The sequence below is a fragment of the Narcine bancroftii genome, chromosome 3 (assembly GCF_036971445.1).
Source record: "Narcine bancroftii isolate sNarBan1 chromosome 3, sNarBan1.hap1, whole genome shotgun sequence".
Classification (NCBI taxonomy): Eukaryota; Metazoa; Chordata; class Chondrichthyes; order Torpediniformes; family Narcinidae; genus Narcine; species Narcine bancroftii.
Genome location: NC_091471.1, coordinates 100171915 through 100193010, shown reverse-complemented (window position 1 = coordinate 100193010; position 21096 = coordinate 100171915). Strand labels below are relative to the sequence as shown.

The window sequence follows — 21096 nt, the reverse complement described above, 5'->3', positions numbered from 1 at the left end:
AGTAGCCTTTTTGACCACGATGTTAACACTCTATTGGTACAGGATCATTTTTTCAGCAATGCTAAAGATCGTTAGGTTCATTACTTTCCTCAGCTGCTTCTCTATTGTCTGACTGTGTAGCCTCAGTCAATAATTACTTGAGCATGAGTTCCTCCACATTAACTTCAAAAAGACCAAGAAAATTACCTTTCCTTTCCACCACAAGTTCCCATCTCGTTACTAGCTGAATTCCTCTTCTGAGCCATTCCAGCAGGTTAACACAGATCAACCACAGCACTGCACTCTCACTGCATATCAATCATTACTAAACCAAACAATTTCCCACCTTAATTTTACATAATTGTTTCAATCTAAGAGTACAGGCGGCACAGTTGGCGAAGCGGTTAGCACAACGTCTTTACAGCGTCAGTGACCAGGACCGAGGTTCGAGTGCCAGTTTGTACATTCTCCCCAAGTCTGCGTGGCTTTTACCCGGGGGGCTCTGGTTTCCTCCCACCATTCAAAATGTACCAGGGGTGTAGGTTAATTGGGTGTAAATTGGGTGGCACGGACTCATGGGCCAAAATGGCCTGTTACTGTGCTGTATGTCCACATTTAAAAAAATTAAATTATTAATTAGATTTAATTACATTTCTGGTATTTCCATAATGAATCAAATTTTAAAGTATTTTAAGAAAATCCTGCACTATTAATCAAAATTTAAGTGGATAAATGCAAATGTTGCAAACTCCATCAATTTAATCTGCTAATTCAAATTTGCCAGGAGTCATTGACAATTTTGGAATATGGAAAGCAAAAGACAGACTACATTCCTCCTGTTCCCCCCACCCTCCCCCCCCTCCCCACCTCCACCCACACCCTCTTCATGCCATTTATATATTCTTGAGTGTTAACCTCATGGTGCTACATTGGTCTCATCCCAGGGAATTCATCACATAATCTCCATTGACAGCCCCCATGCATTACTGGGGAAGTGCTGTATTGTTGGAGGTACCCTTATTGTGATGAGGGATTATGTCAAGATGTTGGTAAAGATGCCAAGAGATATGAAACAAAAACAAAGTTGGAGTACAGATCCCAAATTGTCGAGAAGGCTTAAGGGATTCTACAGCATTCCTGTCTATAATTAGTAGAATCCATCAGTTCTGTTGAGTCAAGGATTTTGAAATCTGGTATGTTAGACTTAGCAAAACCAGCTAGCAAAACTAAATGTGGATGTAAGCCAAAATAGAAATGTGCTAAATACATATATGTAATGTAATATTTAATCAATACTAATGATCTGGTGATATTTTCTGTCAATATCAGGCATCTTCATGGTCACTTTCATCAGCGTATTGAACAGAACATTTTTTTATAGATGATCTTGTCATGTCATCAGTCTTCATTTTGGGGTTTGCTTCTAAGTTCATCTTTATTGCTCCTGTGTTTGCTAGCTTCCATTCCAACTCTGTAAAAAAAAAATTAGCTGCCTTATTTATTATTTTTATTATTAATTAGCTATGACTTATGGTATTTTATGTGGGATTGGAATATGACATCATCCCATTAAATAGATAAATCCTAAACAAGATTATACAATACTTTTAAAGTTTATCTCAAGCCCAAGATTTTTCCTACTTTGGAATGAAATATAGTTTTATTGATGTGTATGTAATTTCCAAACTGGGATATGAAAACCATTTCTAAGGGATGTTGTTGCATTATTTCTTTTCCATTTTTAAGAGGCATGATGCTTTTAAGTTTGACAATGACATTAAATTAAGTGGAAAAGCAAATTGTGCAGAGGATATGGAGAGTCTGCAGAGAGATACAGATAGATTAAATGAGTGGTCAAACATCTGGTCGATGCAGTACAATGTTGATACATTTAAGGTTATCCACTTTGAAAGGAAAAATGAAAGATCAGATTATTATTCAAATGGAAAGTGGTTGTAGCATGCTGCCATGCAGGACTTGGGAGTGCTTGTGCATGAATTGAAAAATGGTTGGTTTGCAGGTGTAGCAGGCTATCAAGGAGGCATGGAATGTTGGCCTTCATTGCTAGAGAGATTAAATTTAGGAACAGGGAGGTTATGCTGCAACTGTACAAGGTACTAATGAGGCCACATCTGGAGTACTGTGAGCAGTTCTGGTCTCCTTAATTGAGGAAGAATGTACCCTGTACTGGCTTTTGAGGTGGTGCTGAGGAGGTTCACCAGGTTGATTCTAGAGATGAGGGGGTTAGCCTATGAAGAGAGATGAGTCATCTGGAGCTGTACTCACTTGAATTTAGAAGAATGAGAAGAGATCTTACAGAAATGTATAAAATAATGAAAGATACAGATAAGATGGATATAGGTAAATTGTTCCCATTGGTGGGGGAGACTAGAACCAGGAGACATAGTATCAAGATCCAGGGGAGTAGATTTAGGATAGAGATGAAGAGGAACTCTTCAGAGGGTGGTGAATCTATGGAATTCACTGCTTGTTGAAGCAATGGAGGCTACCTCAGTGAATATATTCAAGACAAGGATGGATAGATTTTTACATAGTAAGGGAATTAAGGGATATGGTGAAAAGACAGGTAGATGGAGATGAGCCTATCTTCAGATCATCCATGATCACATTAAATGGCAGAAAAAGCTTGATGGGCCAGATGGCCTACTCTTGATCCTATTTCTTATGTTATTATAATGTAGCATTAACTTACCTCACAAGAATTTCATTAAGTTTAATGGGGGTCATTAAATTGGAAGGGGCAGAGAAGAGACTCCTCAGCATGTTGCCCAGATTTGAGGGCTTGAGTTCTGTGGATGGGATAGATTGGCTGGGTCTTTATTCCGTAGAACAGAGGAGGCTGAGAGGTTACCTTCTAGATGCATATAAAATCATGAGGGCCATGGATAAAGTGAATGAGTCACAATATTTTTCCAAGACTAAATGATTTTAGAATAACAGGGTATAGATTGATGGTGAGAGGGGAAAGATTTAAGAAGGACCCGTGGGACAACTTTTTCATTGAGAGGGTAGTTCGTATGTGGAACAAGCTCTAAATAGAAATGCAATCTTATTGAATGAAAATAATAGTTTATAAAGTATTTTTGTACATTCACAATTGTCTGAATATCTTCAGTGATATATAGATTAATTAAATTAAGTTTATTCTTGGAGTATCTTTGATACTGGCAGTATTGCAATTACAGATATTAGAAAGGAACCACAGAATGTGGGGCTAGAGTACATTCTTGGTCATATCATTTAAAAGCATCAAGTTTCCTTTTGCTGCAAATAGACTATAACAGTTTGAAGCCAGAACAAGAGGAAAGAGTGTAAAGGATTGTTCGGATAGAGAAGAACAAACAAGATATGTGAAAGGGGAGAAGGGTAGAATAAATTAAACAAACAGTAGAATTATTATCAACACTTGCTTTTTAAAAAAATATCGCATATGATTATGAACTAAAATTGTTCAAGAATGTTGTGTCCAGAGGGTCGTGGCAAGATGGCGTAGAGTCTAGACGTGTAATCTCGACCTCTCTGGCCAGACTTTTAACAACCCGTTTTTAACTCTTTGTTTTCAAGTTTAAACTTTTAAAAAACTTAGTTTAAAGTATTAAGGAACTGTTATGGCCATTTATGCTAAAAAGATTAAACCTCAAGTGCAGAAGAAACTACATTTTCGGAGTGCTGAAGATTTAGGGCCTAAACAGCCTGCTACAGCTTCAGGTTTAATTTCTTCCATGCCTAGATTGGCTGTGGGAGCTGAAAAAAAAAATCACTACTACTCACCAGGAGAAGGATATCGCTGGAATTACTCATTCTCAGGAGGAAGGTGCGTGTTCCCAAGAAGTGGGTCCTGATTCTGGCAATCTGCTAACTCTAACAGAGGGAGCACGCAGGAAAATGACTCCATTGTTTGAAACCACTCAGGCAGTACTCCAACCTGAAGAGCTCGGTATTATCCATGAGTTCTTGAAACAACAGCGAGTTGTGGGGGGAGACAAGCATCAATCTCCTGAAGAGGTTGGGGGTGCCGTCGCTGGGAGTTCAGATTCGCAGTAAGACTGTTAAAATGCCTGCTGTTGAGCTGCAGCAGGAGCTGCAGTTACCTGGTTCTATCACTACGTTAAAGAAAGCAGGGTTGAGTCTTTCTCAATTACAATTTAATCTGTTAAATACTGTCACTCAGCCGATAATGCAAGAGTTGTCTCAAATGAAAGATAGTATGAGGTCAGAATTCACTACAGTTAATGCACGTGTGGAAGCATTTTCTGAAGATTTTTTAAAAATTCAGTTTGCTTTTTTGGAATGTAAACAGCAAGTGGCCTCTAATACAGAAAAAGTGATGGAGGTGAAAAAATCCGTTAAAGAATTGCGAGAATGTGAGAAGGAGTTAGAGAGGAAAGTAGACTATTTGGAGATTCAAAGCAGAAGGAATAATGTGAAGATTGTTGGTTTGCCGGAAGGTATGGAAGAACAAGATCCTCTTCATTTTTTTACAGAATGGATCCCACAAATATTGGGGCAAGATTTTTTTCTCTGGAGGCTTGGTATTGGAAAGAGCTCATAGAGCCTTAAGAAGAAGACCTCTTCCTGGTCAATCACCGAGACCCATGATAATTCGATGTTTGAATTATTTGGACAGAGAAACAATACTTCATCTAGCAGTGCAAAATGCGAGACAATAACAAGCTCCGTTAATGATTCAGAATAGTAGAGTTTTTTTCTATCCCGATTTGAGTCAAGAGGTTATTCAGCGTCGGCATCGATTTAATCCAGTTAGAGAAGTTTTGTGGCATAAAGGCTATAAGTCTACTTTTCACTATCCGGCAGTGTTGAAGGTGTTTTGTGGAAACTTTCAATCTTGGTTTTTTGAGAATGAGTGTGAAGCAATGATTTTTGCTGATTCATTGCCAGATGTAAGAGGACAAAGAAGTAGTCCACCCATTGTCTCCTAAAGAAAAATCTGGTTGTTCTGGAAATGGAAGAAATGGTAGAAATGGGAGAAATGGGAATGGAAAGAATCTAACTTCTCTTGAAATGGGGTCGCTGAGTTTGGAATCTCTTGGATGAATAGAAGAACTTTCTTATTCTTACTTTATTTTTATCTCATTATGATATCTTGTTGGTATTCTTTGTTTGGCTGGGGAGGGAGAGATTTGCTCTATGTTCTATTAGTCATCAGCTACTAGTGCGTGATCCACACCCAAGTTTGGTTTAGGGATTACTACCTTTTGGTAGGTTTTTTTGGGTATTTTTTTACTCTATCTTTTTTTCTATTTTTTACATTTTCATTTTATTTAGTCTTTAATTTGTGGTTTCTTTTTCTCCTATTGGAGGGCCTATTTACGTTGATCTGAGTTTTTATATATCGATATTATTAGTTCTTAGTAATATTAGTAGATATGTCAAAGTTGAGGTTTGCTACTTTTAATGTTCAAAGTTTAAACAGTCCGATTAAGTGTAAATGCATTGTGGCAACATAATGTGTCTATACTAAAACAATTAATGAAGTTATGGACAAAGAAAAAGAAAATGATAGATTCTAGTGGTGAATTGTCGGCCTTGACTCCGTTGTATAATAATCAACTTATTTCTTTCTCAATACATAATCAAAGTTTATTACATTGGAGATTTAAAGGTGTGGAAAATTTTGGAGATTATTTTAAAGAAGGTAAATTTTTATCTTTTGATCAGATGAGGGACAGTTATGGTATTGATAAGAATTCTTTGTTTCTTTATTATCAAATTTGATCTTTGGGGTAAAGCATGTGCTTGGTAGAGATACGACTTTATCTGAAATGACTAAATTTGAGACTTTTCTTATAAAGGTACCAGAGAAGGGTTATATTTTAGTTATGAATCAAATATTACAGGATGGTATGGATAAAAAGGGCTGGGATAAATCTAAAGGGAGATTGTTTTTATTTTTTCCGAGGATGATTGGTCAGATATTTATTATGATAGTGTAACTAGACTGATAAATGCATGTTATGCAATGATTAATTATAATTTTTTACATCAATTATACTTAACACCTGAAAAGTTAAAAAAATATGGTTTTCATGAATCAGATTTGTGTTTTAGATGTGGTAACGCTGTTGGAACTTTTTTTCATGTGGTTTGGTCATGTATATATATATATATACAATCTTTTTGGAAGAAAGTACAATTGTTTCTGGAATACCTGTATAAGATTAAAATACCTTTCGATCGACAGTATTTTTATTGGGTAGCTTGCAACCTCTGAAAGATCTGGGATTAGATAAATTTCAACTTGCTTTTGTATATTTAGCATTATCTGTAGCGAAAAAATGTATTGCTAGTATGTGGAAAGATACGAATATGATTGATATTAATAGATGGCATAATGAGATGAGATATTGTTTACTAATGGAAAAATTCACATATGTTTCGCGTGATAACTATAGTTTTTTTATTAATAAGTGGTTGTTATATTCAGAATATTTACATTTTGATTTACATTGATTAGATCTTAATATGTATGCTTAATTTTTCTTTAATTTTCTTTCTCTTTTTGGCTCTCAGGAGAGTTGGCTGGGGGGGGTTTCCTTTTTTTTCTTTTTTTCCCTTTTTCTTTTTTTCTTTTTTTTATATATATAAAATATATCGTTCATGCTTAGTTTATTGGTACTTATTATCTGTATTTTGATCAAATAAATAAAGTTTAAAAAGAATGTTGTGTCCAGAAGAATGCAGAGTATTTAATCAAAATTTGAAGTGCTGTTGCTTTAACTTTTATTGGAACTTGTAGAGTAACAGGAGCTAGAGCAGGGAAAGGGGAGTGAAATAAAATGGTAATAATTCTGGACTTCTGGGTCATACTTGTAGATGAACCTTGGGAGAGGTCATTTGGATTTTACAAGCAGAGAGAGAGAAAAAATAAACAGGATTCTTCTCTCAGAGAGAAAGAGAGAGAGAGGGAAGTCAGTTCTACAGTAGCAGTTGAGGCTGCAAAATGGCAAGCTTGTTAAAAAACACCATTTTGAAGATGGGTTGTGAGTTATAAGTTCAGCCTATTCAAAACCCTTGTTGTTGTTACAAGAGGAAATGGCTGGCTAGAGTATTTCTCCTGAAATAAGGGAAACAAATGGATCTATGAATTAATAAAAAATTGTAATTGGCAAAGACTGTATAGCTCTAATACAATAAGGGACAGTACAGTAATTGGCGAGTTGGGAGTGAAGGACTAACTTCTATGGAGTCATGAGTGCTGGTGTGGTTTTGACCACAATTTGTATAGATCAGGGTTTTAAGGACATATCATTAATAATGTTCGCCATTAGTGGGGGGGGGGTTCTATTTTCTTCTGTTTTTCTTTTCTTTTTCTCAATACACCTAAATATGTCAAAAATATTATGAAATGTAATCTTAGTGTTTTAATAATGAGAGAGATGGGAGTGGAAAGTTGGATGGTTAGTAGATTTAGTGATCCGATGGCTGGAAAATTGAGTTTTATTAGTATTAATATTAATGGGATACAGAATCAAATGAAGCTGAAAAAAATATTAGTTTATGTGAAAAAGGCAAAAATAGATTTTACAAGAAACACATTTGACAGAAAAAGAACATGGAAAATTAAAAATAGATTGGGTAGGAACTGTAATAGCATCTTCATTTAATTCAAAAGCTAGAGGAACAGCAATATTGATAAATAAAAATATAGCAGTGAAAATATTAGACACAATTGTAGATGTTGCAGGAAGTTATGTTATGGTAAATTATCAGATATATTGGACCTTAATGAATGTATATGCACCTAATGTAAATGGTGGTAAATTTGTACAAGATGTTTTTATGCAATTATCAAATACTAAGGGAAAAATCATATTAGGGGGAGATTTTAATTTTACTTTAGACCCTAAATTAGATAGATTTGGAGATAAAATGATGAAAAATAAAGTAGCTAAAATAGCAATAGATTTAATGAAAGTCATGGGGTTAAGATGAAATATTTTTAACTCTTTTTGACATAAATGGATATGTTTTTAATTTCTGCACAATTTCAATATAGAATACAAAAGGCTGAGTATCAAGCGAGAGTTCTATTGGATCATTCACCTTTAATTCTGTCAATTTTGTTGGAAGAAGAACAAAAGATAGGTTATAGGTGGAGGTTAAATACAACATTTACTGAAGAAAAAAGAACTTTGTGACTTTATGAGACCACAGATAATTTTTTTTCTTTTTGAAGTTACTCAGCAATGAGTAAGTTTACGATATGGGATTTTATTAAGGCATATTTAAGAGATCAAAGGTAAAGAAGGAATACATGAAAGAGGTAGATCAGTTGGAAAAATACAAGTGCAAAAAAATGAAGAGAAATGAATATTGTTAGAATGAACAAAATTATGATTTAATACAATACAAACTTACAGAATGGAGAGCAATATAATGAGATTGTGACAAAATATTACAAATTAGGTTAAAGGGCTCATAAAGTACTAGCATGGCAATTAAAGGCAGAGCAAGTTTCTAGGGCAATAATTGCCACTAATAAAAGTACTGATCAAATTTTCTATAAAATGCAGAAAATAAATGATAATTTTAAGGAATTTTATGCCAAACTTTATTAATCAGATTCTTTGAAAGATGATAATAAAATAGAAGAGATATTTGCAACAAGTAAAATTACCTGTGTTAGATGAAGATGAAAAATTAGAATTATCTAATACTTTTTCTGAAGTAGAAATCTATGAGACTTTGATGTCATTAGAGAATAATAAAGATGGTTTTCCACCAGAATTTTATAAAGAATTTAAGGGGTTATTAGTACCTGTATTAATGGAGGTATTAAACCAAATGGAAGAAGTGCATGAACTACCAGAATCTTTTAAAACAGCATTAATAAGTCATTCCAAAGAAAGGGAAAGATTATTTAAAACCTTTTCCATACAGACCTCTATCATTATTGAATATGGATTATAAAATTGTACCAAAATTATTGGCTAATTGGTTAGTTAAATTTTTACCAAAATTAATAAACATGGATCAAACTGGTTTTATTAAAAATAGAAGAGCAGCAGATAAAATAGTTAAAATTTTAAGTTTGATAAATGTCACACAAAATAGAAAGATACCAGCAGTAGCAGTTGAGTTAGATGCAGAGAAAGCATTTGATAGATTGGAATGGGATTTTTTGTTTAAAACACAATGCTTTTGGGATTCCACATACTTTCGTAAATTAAATAAAAGTGTTGCATGATCAGCAAAAGTAAAAGTGGTAAGTAAAGGTATACAGAGGATAAAAGATTGTTTTTTGGGATTTTTAAAAACTTTTGAGCAATTAAAAGATAATTCTATAATATACAAAATAATACAATTTTTGCATATTATCAATTAAAATCATATTTAAAAATGAAATTAGGAACAGATTTGAGTCTCCTGGAACAAAATGAATTTGAAGACAGATATATAACAGATATATTGATTATTAAGAAATTTATTAATATGTATATAAAATTGCACAGAACTAAAAGGAAGAAAGATTTATATAAATCAAAATTATGATGGGAGAAAGATTTGAATATACAAATTCAGGAGGAAATATGGTCCAAATTGTATCAAGAGAGTGTTACAAATACATTTAAAATGCTAAATATCAAATGGTTCAATATAATTTTCTTCATCAATTATACTCTACATAAATTAAATGGATTTAATTCTAATTATCAGGATGTGTTTTCAATGTACCAAGGTTGTGTGGATTGTGTGGATCATTGATGATTGCTGCTGCCCTCCGACAGCAGTGTTCCCTGATAGTGTGGAAGGTTTTGCCTAAGCTGTCCTGGGCTGTGCCCACTACATTTTGAAGGGCTTTATGTTCAGGCATATTGGTGTCCCCATACCAGACCATGATGCAGCTGATCAGCATACTTTTTACCACACATCTGTAGAAATTTGCCATGGTTTCTGATGTCTTATCTAACCTCCGCAAACTCCTGGGGAAGTAGAGGAAATGATGTGCGTCCTTCATGATGCAATTGGTGTGTTGGGTCCAGGAAAGATCCTCCTAAATAGTGACTCCCAAAAACTTAAGTTTGCTCACCCTCTCCACCTGTGATTCCCCCAATGATCACTGGATTAAATACCTCTGGTTTTCCCTTCCTGAAGTCTGCAATCAGCTCCTTAGTTTTGGGACAGTAGTGCACACTGAAAGAATCAAAGACTTGTTGATCCAAACCAAGGCTTTTATTAACCAAAACACTGGAGCGTATCACATGTAGGTCGACCAGTCCAGAATGATCTGGGTCTGGCTAGGAGCAACCCTTTAAGACCTGCCAGTAGGCGTGGCTATGCTCTCAGCCAATTACAGCCATCCTATACTTCAATATACACATATATACATCGGTGATAGAATCTGTACTATCACATTCACCCCTTCTTTGAGAACTGACCCCGGGGTGAATGGCGGGCTGTAAAAATAAAAAAAGGGGGAGCAGAGAGAGAGACTGGTGGGAGGTTAGGAGCTGTAAAGGTTGGGGGGCCTGATTGTCCGGCGTGACCCCGGCGTGACCGCTGTGGTGCTGGGATTGGGGCCGCTGGAGTCGTGTCGCTGGTGGGCTCCTTGGGTGCGTGCCCTGTCTCGCTGAATTCCCCAATGGGATTGTCGACAGGCTGGCCTGAGTTGTTGCCACTGCCACTGGTGGGGTGGTGCTGATCCCTCTGTTCAAGCACGTGACCTGGGGAGAAGGATTTGGAGGAGGTTGGGTTGGGAGCAATGCCGGGTCCCATCCGGCTTGGGCTAGGTCTCTTACCAAAACCGTGTCCTCCCTCCCATCCGGGTACTCAATGTATGTGTAATGCGGGTTCGCATGGAGCAGCGTCACTCGGTCAACCAAAGGGTCGTTCTTTGTGTAGCGGACATGGTGTCGCAGGAGGACAGGTCCGGGAACAGTGAGCCACACTGGTGTTGGTTGTTCCCAATTCATATTTCCTCATGAAAGAGTCATGTGTCACAGTGGATAAGAGGGAATAGATGGAGTGTAGGGCACTAGTGAGTACGTCCTGCCAGAGAGTGGTGGGGAGGCCTTTAGACTGGAGGGCAAACGTGACCGCTTTCCAGACGGAGGTATTCTCTCTTTCGACCTGCCCATTACCATGTGGGTTATAGCTGGTGGTCCTGCTCGAAGCAATACCGTGCTCCAGGGGGTACTGCCGTAGCTCTGCACTCATAAACTAGGATCCCCGGTCACTGTGGATGTAACTGGGGTACCCAAAGATGGCAAAGATGCTATGCAAGTCCTCTATGACTGAGGAGGCAGTCATGTCTGAGCAGGGCAGAGCAAATGGGAAGCTAGAGTACTCGGCGATCACTGTAAGAATGTAGGTGTTATGGTTGGTCGTCAGTAGGGGCCCCTTGAAGTCCACACTTAGATATTCAAATGGCTGGGTGGCTTTGATGACGTGGGTGTTCTCCAGGTGGAAGAAGTGGGGCTTGCACTCAGTGCACACCGGGCAGGCTCGGGTCATGGAGCGAATCTCCTCAACTGTTGAGGGCCTTAACAAAGTGCACAAACCTAGTGACCCCCAGATGACAGAGCTCCTCGTGGAGTCTCTGAAACCTGTCCAGTTGTATGTTGGTGCATCCCCCTGGAGAGTGCATCTGGCGGGTCGTTGAGCTTACCAGTATGTCATAATTGAAGGTGGAGAGTTTGATTTTTCCACCTAGAGATCTTGTAATTCTTGATCGTACCTCGCTGGGTATTGCTAAACATGAAGGAGTTTGCACGTTGGTCGGTCAGGTGTGTAAAGCGCCTGTCAGTGAGGTAGTGCCTCCAATGACGTACTGCTTCAACTATGGCCTGGGCCTCCTTCTCGACAGAAGAGTGTTGGCTCTCAGGGCCCTGGAGGGTCCTGGAGAAGAAGGCTACCAGCCAGCCGGCCTGGTTCAAAGGGGCCGCCAATGCAAAATCAGATGCATTGCTCTCTACTTGGAACAGAATGGACTCGTCGATGGCATGCAGCGTTGCAGCGATGATGTCTGATTTGATGCAATCAAAGGCAGCTCTGGCTTTGGTTGACAGCGGGAAGGAGCTGGTCTTGATAAGTGGTTGTGCCTTGTCGGCGTAGTGTGGAACCCATTGGCCGTAGTACGAAAAGAAGCCCAGGCAGCAGCTGAGTGCCATTTGGGTGTGGGGGGCGGGGTGTGGCAGGTCCATGAGGGGACACATGCGGTCAGGGTCTGGCATTACCACCCTGTTCTCCACCACACTAGCCGAGTGGTCCAGAAGACGCATTTGTCGAAATTGTAGGTTAAGTTCAGCCGAATCACAGTCTGGAAAATATTTCTCAAGGTTGTCATCATGATCCTCCGTGTCATGGCCAAAGATGGTGACGTTGTCCAGATATGGGAAGTAGCTGTTGACCCGTTCTCTTCGACCATTTGGTCCATTTCCCGCTGGAAAACCGCGAAGCCATTCATGACCCCAAAGTGTACCCTGAGGAATTTGCTTAGAAGGCCATGAAAGGCTGGTCTTCTTGGCGGATCGGGAGCTGGTGATAGGCCGAATGGTGGTCAATGGTGGAGAACATACGGTATTGGGCAATCTGATTCACCACATCCATGATCCGTGGGAGGGGGTACTCATCCAGAAGCGAAAAGCGATTGATTGTCTGGCTGTAGTCAACCACCATCTGCAGCTTCTCCCCATTTTTAACAGCCACCACCTGGGGCCTCCAGGGACTTGAGCTAGGTTCGATAATGCCCTTGTCCAGCAGTCTGTGCACCTCGCTTGTGATAAATTTCCTGTCCTCGTAACTATACTGCTGGGTTTTGGTGTCCACTGGTTTCCAGCCACAGGTGAGGTTTGCGAAGAGTACTGGAGGAGTAACCCGGAGAGTGGAGAGGCTACATGTGGGGCATGGGGGCGGGTGGTGTAGGCTGTCGCTGGCAGGAAGCCTCCGGGGTGGTGTGGTTACAGACAGAGAGTGGTGCGTGGGGCCCCAGTTTCCCCAGCAGGGAAACAGTTCGGAACTGGCACTGAAAATCCAGTCCCAGCAATATGGGTGGCACAGTTGAGGGAGGACCAACATTTTAAAATCGATAAATGTGATGCTCTGGACTTTAGGGTCACCACGCAATACCCCTTTACTCCAGTCAAGTGTGATCTAGTCACCAATGAAGTCTTTTGGTCAGTGGGGAGAATGACCAGTCCACAACAGTTGGCTAGGTCTGGATGGATAAAACTCTCAGTTGACCCCGAGTCAAATAAGCAGTTAGTATGGTGTCCGTGCACTTTAATCTGTTCCACCGCTTTTGTGAGGGGATGGGGCAGTCTTGGTCCAGGGTCACTGATGCAGCGACCTGTGCTGGGGATAGTGGAGTCTTGCGTGATGACATCACTCAGCATTGGGCCTGAAGTGCACTATGTGTGCGTGGTGACGTCACTGGAGCAGTCGGGCTGGGGCTGTTGGTGGCGAGTGGCTTGGGCTGCTGTTTGCAGCCGGCTGGGGCCATTGGGCTGCCAACGGTAAGTGCTGGGGGTCGCTGCTTGCAGTCAGCGGTGGGAAGGTCGGTCGGCCAGTCATCAGCAGTAGCGGCGGCGGGTACCTGGTCAGCAGCATCAGTGGCAGCAGTGGTAGCCATGGCGGTTACCTGGTCTGTGGCGCTGGCAGCAGTTACCAGGTCAGCGGCAGTGGTCGCTGAAGTCTGGGCCAGAATCATGGCTGAGGCGACCGTCACTGAGGTCACTTGAGTCGAGGCCGGGGCCTGGGCAGCCGTTGCTCTTTGTTGGTGGTCCAAGCAGGCCAACGTCATCGCGGTGAGGGTGGAGTGTCCCTTCTGCGCTCAGTGCCTGCCCATGACTTCAGGTGCTGCCGCGCGATCGAGCCCTCGCTCTCATTGGACGAGAGCTCTGATGAAGAGAGGTTTGAATGAGGGGATGGTGGTTGGGCCTCACACGAGGAACTATGTTTGATGGTGGCCATTTTGGAGCCACAGACTACAGCAAAGTGGCATTTTTAAGGCACTTCTGGCACCTGGCTTTCCTTACAGGACACTGGATCCTGCTGTGCTTATCCCTCCCACAGAAGTAGCACTTCAGGTCGAATCAGGCAGGGTAGCGGTGGCAGACAGGCCATCAGTGGGCTGTGGGTTAGTAGAGTTAAGGAGAGGCATCCTACTCACTTCATAGCGTGGGGTCCAGACTTGAGAGTTAGCATCCATACTTAAGACTGCAGCCTCCATCGTCTCTGCGATCCGGGTTGCGTCCTCTAGGTTTTGTCCCCCTTGCTCTAGCAGGCACTGCTTCACCTCATTCGATCGGACCCCGGCCACATAAGCATCCTGAATGAGATCGTCAGTGATCTCAGCAGCAGTTCTGTCTGTGCAGGCACAGGCTCTGCCCAGTACCCTTAGTGCTTGGAGGTAAGCTCTACAGGACTCACCGGACAGTTGCCTCCTGGTCACCTGCTTGTACCAGGCATAAACCCTGTTCACAGGTCGCTCGTAGAGTCCTTTCAGCACCTTCATGGCTACTGTGTAGGTGGCTGCGTCCTGGATGTTCTCATAGACCCTCGGGGACACCATAGACATCAATACTAGCAGTCGATGGCCGTCTTCCTCCACGGTAAGCTTTGAAACACCTCACCCAGTGCTTGAAGTAATTTGGGGCAGTAGCTGACTGCGGGTCAATGTTGAGGCATTCCGGTCATAGCATACGCTCCATCCCTAGAAAACGTTTTGGTTAATAAAATTGTAGTGCACGTCAAAAGAATCAAAGACTTATTGATCCAAACCAAGGCTTTTATTAACTAAAAGATTGGAGCATATCACATGTAGGTTGACTAGTCCAGAATAATCTGGGTCTGGCTAGGAGCAACCCTTTAAGACCTGCCAGTAGGCGTGGCTACGCTCTCAGCCAATCACAGCCATCCTATAGTACAATATATACATCGGTGATAGAATCCGTACTATCTCAGTGACTGAGTGCAATGTTGTTGATGCTATTAACATTGAGGATGATGGAAATAAAAATGATCCCATTGAGATTCTAAAATGACAATGAGGAAAAAATAATCCAATCTCGTCTGGAGGTGAAACAAACAATGGAGAATAATGGATTGGAAATGGAGAATCTGCTGAAAGTGAAAGCTGGAGAACTGAAAGATGAGGTACCAGTAACCTTTTTGAGAAGGGAATGGAGAATTCAGAATCTGAATTTATTGTCATGAACAAGTCACAAAATTTGTTTTGCAGCAGAATCATAGAGCAAACACTCACATAAACCACCATAAAATAAATAAATGAAAATAGTGCACGAGAAGCCAAAGTAACACACCGTCTTTGATTCATTGATCATTCAGGAATCTGATGGGAGTGGGGAAGAAGAAGTCTATTTGAGTGCTCACCTTCAGACTCGTATATAATTTTTACGATGGTAGCAGAGTGAAGAAGGCATGGTCTGGGTGGTGGAGGTCATTGCGGATAGAGGCTGCTTTCATAAGATACTGCCTCTTATACAGTAGATGTCCTCAATGGAGTGAAGTCTGGTGTCCATGATGTTGCAGGCCGAGTTAACAACCCTCTGGAGTTTTTCTTGTCTTAAGCATTGGCACTCTATACCAGACAATGATACAACAAGCCAAAATGTTCTCCATGGTACACATGTAGAAATTTTCGAGAGTCTTCGGTGATGTACCAAATCTCCTCAAACATCTCACAAGGTATATCTGCTTGCAAGCCTTCTTCATGATTGCATCAACATGGTGACTCCAGGACAGATCCTCAGATGTTGACACCCAGGAATTTTAAGTTCTTGACCTTCTCCATTATTGAGCTCTCGATGAGGACTGGTTTGCGTTCTCTTCACTTTCTCCTGAAGTCCACAATCATCTCCTTGGTTTTGCTAATGTTGAGTGCAAGATTGTTAGTGTGACACCACTCAACAAGTTGATCTATCTCCCTCCTGTACACTTCCTCATTGCTGTTTGTGATTCTGCCGACAACTGTGGTGTCGTTGGCAAATCTGAATATAGTATTGGAATTGGGCCTGGCCACCCAGTCATGGGTGTATAGTGAGTAGAGCAATGGGCTAATCATACATTCTTGAGGTGTCTGTGTTGATCGTGGGGAGTAGGCATTTCCAATTTATACTGACTGTGGTTTTCTAATGAGGAAGTTAAGGATCCAGATGTGGAGATGGGTGCAGAAGCCCAGGGTTAACCAGCACTGAGGGAATAATGGAGATGAAGGCTGAGCTGTAATCTATGAAGAGAAGCTTAAGTACGAGTTGCAGTTTTCGAGGTGATCCAGAGCTGAGTGGAGAGCTAGTGATAGTGTGTCTGCTGTAGAACAATTGTGATGTTAGGTGAATTGCAATGGGTCCAGTCCTTTGCTTAGATACATGCTAATTCTAGCCATGAATAACCTCTTAAAGCATTTCATCACATTAGATGTTAGTGCTGCTGGGCAATAGTCATTGAGGCAGCTCCCACTACTCTTCTTGGGCACTGGGATGATTGATGCCCTTTTGAAGCAGGTGGGAACCTCTGACTGCAGCAATGAGATGTTGAAAATATCTGTGAACACTCCGGCTAGTTGGTTGGCACAGATTTTCAGTTTCCTGACAGTTATGTTGTGGAGGAAAATGTGAGGGAAATAGTACAGGAAATTGTAAGGACATTCATGGTGAATGTTAATCCTTGGTAGTCACCAGGGCTCAACCTTTATGAGTGACGAGCTACGTCAGTACCTACTGCCGAGGGGCATCGCATCCAGCAGGACTACTAGCTACAACCCCTGGGGGAATGGGCAGGTTGTAAAGGCGAACACCATGGTCTGGAAGGCTGTAAAACTGGCCCTGAAGTCAAAAGGCCCTCCAGGCTCACACTGGCCAGAAGTTCTCCCTACGGTGTTCCATTCCATCTGGTCGTTACTATGTACCATGGCCAATGCTACTCCTCACGAGGTCTTATTGAATTTTAAAAGAAGGTTGGCTTCTGGAACTACACTCCCAAACTGGCACACCACTCCTAGCCCAGTCCTCAGAAAGCACGTGAGGAGAAGCAAGACCGACCCCCTGGTGGAAAGGACGAAACTGCTCCATGCCAATCCCACATACATATATGTGGAGTACCCATATGGCAGAGAGGACACTGTCTCCATCAGGGACCTGGCACCCACTGGAACAGAGGGAACCATTGCCTCATGTTGCCCTGCGAGCCACGGAGCTCATTCTCGCCACCCCCAGTCAGGGCCTCAGGGGATTCGGTTCAGGAGGAAAGTGCATCCTCCTCCACTGATAACCCAGAGACCCAGCCTGCCTCTCCTCCCTCACGAGGGGACCAGGAGACCCAAGCAGTCCAAGGCCCTCCAGTGCTAAGGCGTTCCACCAGGATCTCCAGACCCCCAGACCGCTTAAATCTGTAAATTTGTAAATAACTGTAAATTTTTCAACTTCCTTTTTCTGAACCCACATTCTCAGTCATCATTCACAGACCCTAAATTCTGCAGGAAAGGGTGAATGCAGTGAACTGGTAGTGTGCTGTGCTGGTGGCTGGCTCCACTACCATCTGCTCACATATAACTCTGGTTTCCTGCCTAAACCCAGAACCCTTCCAAAGACTACTGTGAAACCCTACCCATAATTATAAGCTAATAAAAGCGTTTGTTCTCCTTCCAGTGATGAGAGCTTATATTTGCACTACAATGTACTTAAGAATTTATGTGCTCCAGTTTTGCTGGGTTTTGACTTCTTGTGTCACTTTAAAAAGTGACCCTAGAGTATTCTGATCCTCTTCCACATATTACAGTTCAGAATGAAAGGTGTTAAAATTCTGTTGCCATTTGCTGTCTATCCAGGCCCTTTGAATGTCTCAGTATTAATTTCAAGAGACCCCTCCCCTCCTCGAATGGGAATGTGTACTTTCTCACTGTCATTGACATGTACTCTCATTTCCTGTTCGCTATTCCCTGCCCAGACAAATCCGTGCCGTCCGTCACTAAGGCCCTAGACCCTATTTTTGCCCTGTTCGGATATCCTGGCTATATCCATAGCAACTGGGGCTCATCATTTATGAACGAAGAGCTACAACAGTTTCTGCTGTTGAAAGGCATTGTATCCAGCAGGATGATTAGTTACAACCCCCGGGGGAATGGACAGGTTGAGAAAGAGAACACTACAGCTTGGAAGGCCATAAAATTTGTCCTCTGGTCCAAAGGACTTCCAGACCCATGCTGACAGGAAGTCCTACCCTTGGCGCTCCACTCCATTAGTTCACTACTTGGCACTGCGAGCAATGTGACTCCTCACGTGCTAACGTTTTCTTTCGAAAGAAAGTCAATGTCAGGGACAACCCTCCCTGCATGGCTTACAGCACCAGGTCCAGTGCTGCTCTGAAAGCATGTGATGAGGAACAAATCCGATCTCCTGGTTGAGAAGGTGCACCTACTCCATGCCAACCCCACTTATGCCTACGTGGCATATCCAGATTGAAGGGAGGACACTGTCTCGATCAGGGACCTGGAACCTGCCAGAACTGAGAGTTCATCATCTCAAGGGGGCCAGGATTCTGACCTAGGCATGGTTTCCGGAGAAAAGCCAAGGGGCTCAGATGAGCTGTCGCAGGAAGTGGCTCCAGCCACCCCCTCAATCAGAGCCAGATCACCCACACCCCAAGGTCCTGGAACCACAGGAGGGTCAGGAAGTCCAAGGCCATCTGACACTGCGGCGCTCTGCCCACATTTCCAGACCTCCTCACAGGTTGAACTTGTAAATATTGTAAAAAAAAATTTGACTATCCAATGTTCTCTGTTTTCACCCGCAGGCTTCATTCAAAATGAAGGGGTGAATGTAGTGAACTGGGAACTCACGACTGGAGCAATGCTCTAAGGACTGGCTCCTGACTCTGCCTTCTGCATATCTCGACGTAAATTGTGGATCCCCACCAAAACCCCAGTTCAGTCCACAGACCATGTGTGCCATTCTTATTGAATAAAAGTGTGTTGTACTCTCTCTGGTCTTGAGTGCTCTCTGTCACATTACACCCTCCAAGGCCCCAAATGCAGTCACTCCACCATTGAGAAAAAGGCACAAGCTATAGTGGAGGACTTGCGCCATTGGCCGCAGACCATTCACCCTGCTGATTGTCCAGAGTACCGTTGCTTTTATGTTTAACAATAAACAGCAGAGTAAAATCAAAAATTACAAGATAATGAGGTGGAGATTTGAGCTGTCTACCTATAATTATGAGATCTTGTATCAGCCGGGCAAGCTCAATGAGCCACCCGATGCCCTGTCCAGGGGAACCTGCGCCAGGATGCAAGTTGAACACCTCCATGCCCTCCTTGATAGCATCCACCATCTGGATTCACAAGGCTCTACCATTTTGTGAGAGCCTGTAACCTCCCCTACTCAGTGGAGGAAGTCAGGGAGCTCACTCGCAATTGCCCATTCTGTGTGGAATGCGAGCCGCAATTTTACAGACCAGAGAGAGCCTAACTCATCAAGGCCACTCACCCCTTCGAACGTCTCAGCATGCACTTCAAGGGGGCGCTCCCGTCCACGAATTGGAACATCTACTTCCTGAGCATCATGGATGAGTACTCACGTTTCCCATTTGCCATCATCTGCCCTGACATGACCACATCCACGGTCATTAACGTACTCAGCACAGTATTCATTCTGTTCGGATACCCCAGTTATGTTCATCGCAATCAGGGATCCACCTTCATGAGTGAGGAGTTGCGGCAATACTTAATTTCCAGGGGCATAGTTACAAGCAGAACCACCAGGTACAACTCTCACGGGAACAAGCAGGTGGAGAGGGAGAATGGTACAATCTGGAAGGCAGTCCTTTTGGCCCTCAAGTTGAAAGGAATGCCCGTATTCCAGTGGCAAGAGATCCTTCCAGAAGCACTGCATGCCACCAGGTCCCTACTTTGCACACCAACTAATGGAACATCCCATAAAAAATTGTTCTCCTTCCCTTGGACGTCGGCTTCGAGAACCACGCTGCCAGTCTACCTGACGACCCCAGGGCCAGTGCTTCTCCGGAAGAGAATGCATAAGGCAGACCCACTGGTTGAGGAAGTGCTCCTCCTGCAGACGAATCCCCAGTATCTGGGACCAGGTGCAAGTGGGGGGCCCGGCATAGGAGGTGCACCTGATACCCCCAGGCAGTGACGATTTGGCCACAGGAATCACCCTGACCAATTAAGTAGTGATCCCACTTCCGACACAGTCCCCCGAGTGTTTTCCCCTTCCAACTGGAGTGTTTCCTTCTCCCCCCACCCCCCCCCCCCACACTGTTACAAAAAATTTCCCCACTCCCTACTGACCCAGTACACATAGATACTGTTCAGCCTTTCAACACCCAACCGGTCAAACAAGCCACCATTCTGCTGGAACCAACGATACAGCCAGCAGTACATCAGAGATCTCAGCGCTGAATAAAATGGCTGGAGTGGCTGTACCTTTTGAACTGTATGGACTACAAGAACTGTGCCGATGGACATTGCACTGCATCACCCTGCCAGGCTTCATTCAAAAAAAGGAGGAGTGAATGTGGTGGAACACGATACTGCGGGCATGTCTGGGCATGTCCTCACTGGGCTCGGCAGGCTAGCCTGACCTGTACCATTAGCCCTTCCCCATAAGGGGACTACCAGCCCCCCCACATCTCCATCGGGCACACAAAACTCAAAACAGTCAACCAGTTTACCTATCTCGGCTGCACAATTTCATCAGATGCAAGGATCGACAATGAGATAGACAACAGACTCACCAAGGCAAATAGCGCCTTTGGAAGACTACACAAAAGAGTCTAGAAAAACAACCAACTGAAAAACCTCACAAAGATAAGCGTATACAGAGCCATTGTCATACCCACACTCCTGTTCGGCTCCGAATCATGGGTCCTCTACCGGCATCACCTACGGCTCCTAGAACGCTTCCACCAGCGTTGTCTCCGCTCCATCCTCAACATCCATTGGAGCGCTTTCATCCCTAACGTCGAAGTACTCGAGATGGCAGAGGTCGACAGCATCGAGTCCACGCTGCTGAAGATCCAGCTGCGCTGGGTGGGTCATGTCTCCAGAATGGAGGACCATCGCCTTCCCAAGATCGTGTTATATGGCGAGCTCTCCACTGG

At 42.7% G+C, this 21096-nt stretch overlaps 1 protein-coding gene across 2 annotated transcripts in view; it reads right to left on the bottom strand.

The window, feature by feature from the left end:
* Nucleotides 1-1247: 1247 nt before the first annotated feature.
* The window catches only part of LOC138757399 (phosducin-like protein 2), a 60586-nt gene continuing 40737 nt past the window's right edge, over nt 1248-21096 (bottom strand). For both annotated transcript variants that reach the window (XM_069924640.1, XM_069924641.1), the window contains one exon: nt 1248-1450. In XM_069924640.1, coding sequence (XP_069780741.1) covers nt 1305-1450 — 146 coding nt within the window. In that variant the 3' untranslated portion in view covers nt 1248-1304. The remainder of the gene's footprint in view (nt 1451-21096) is intronic.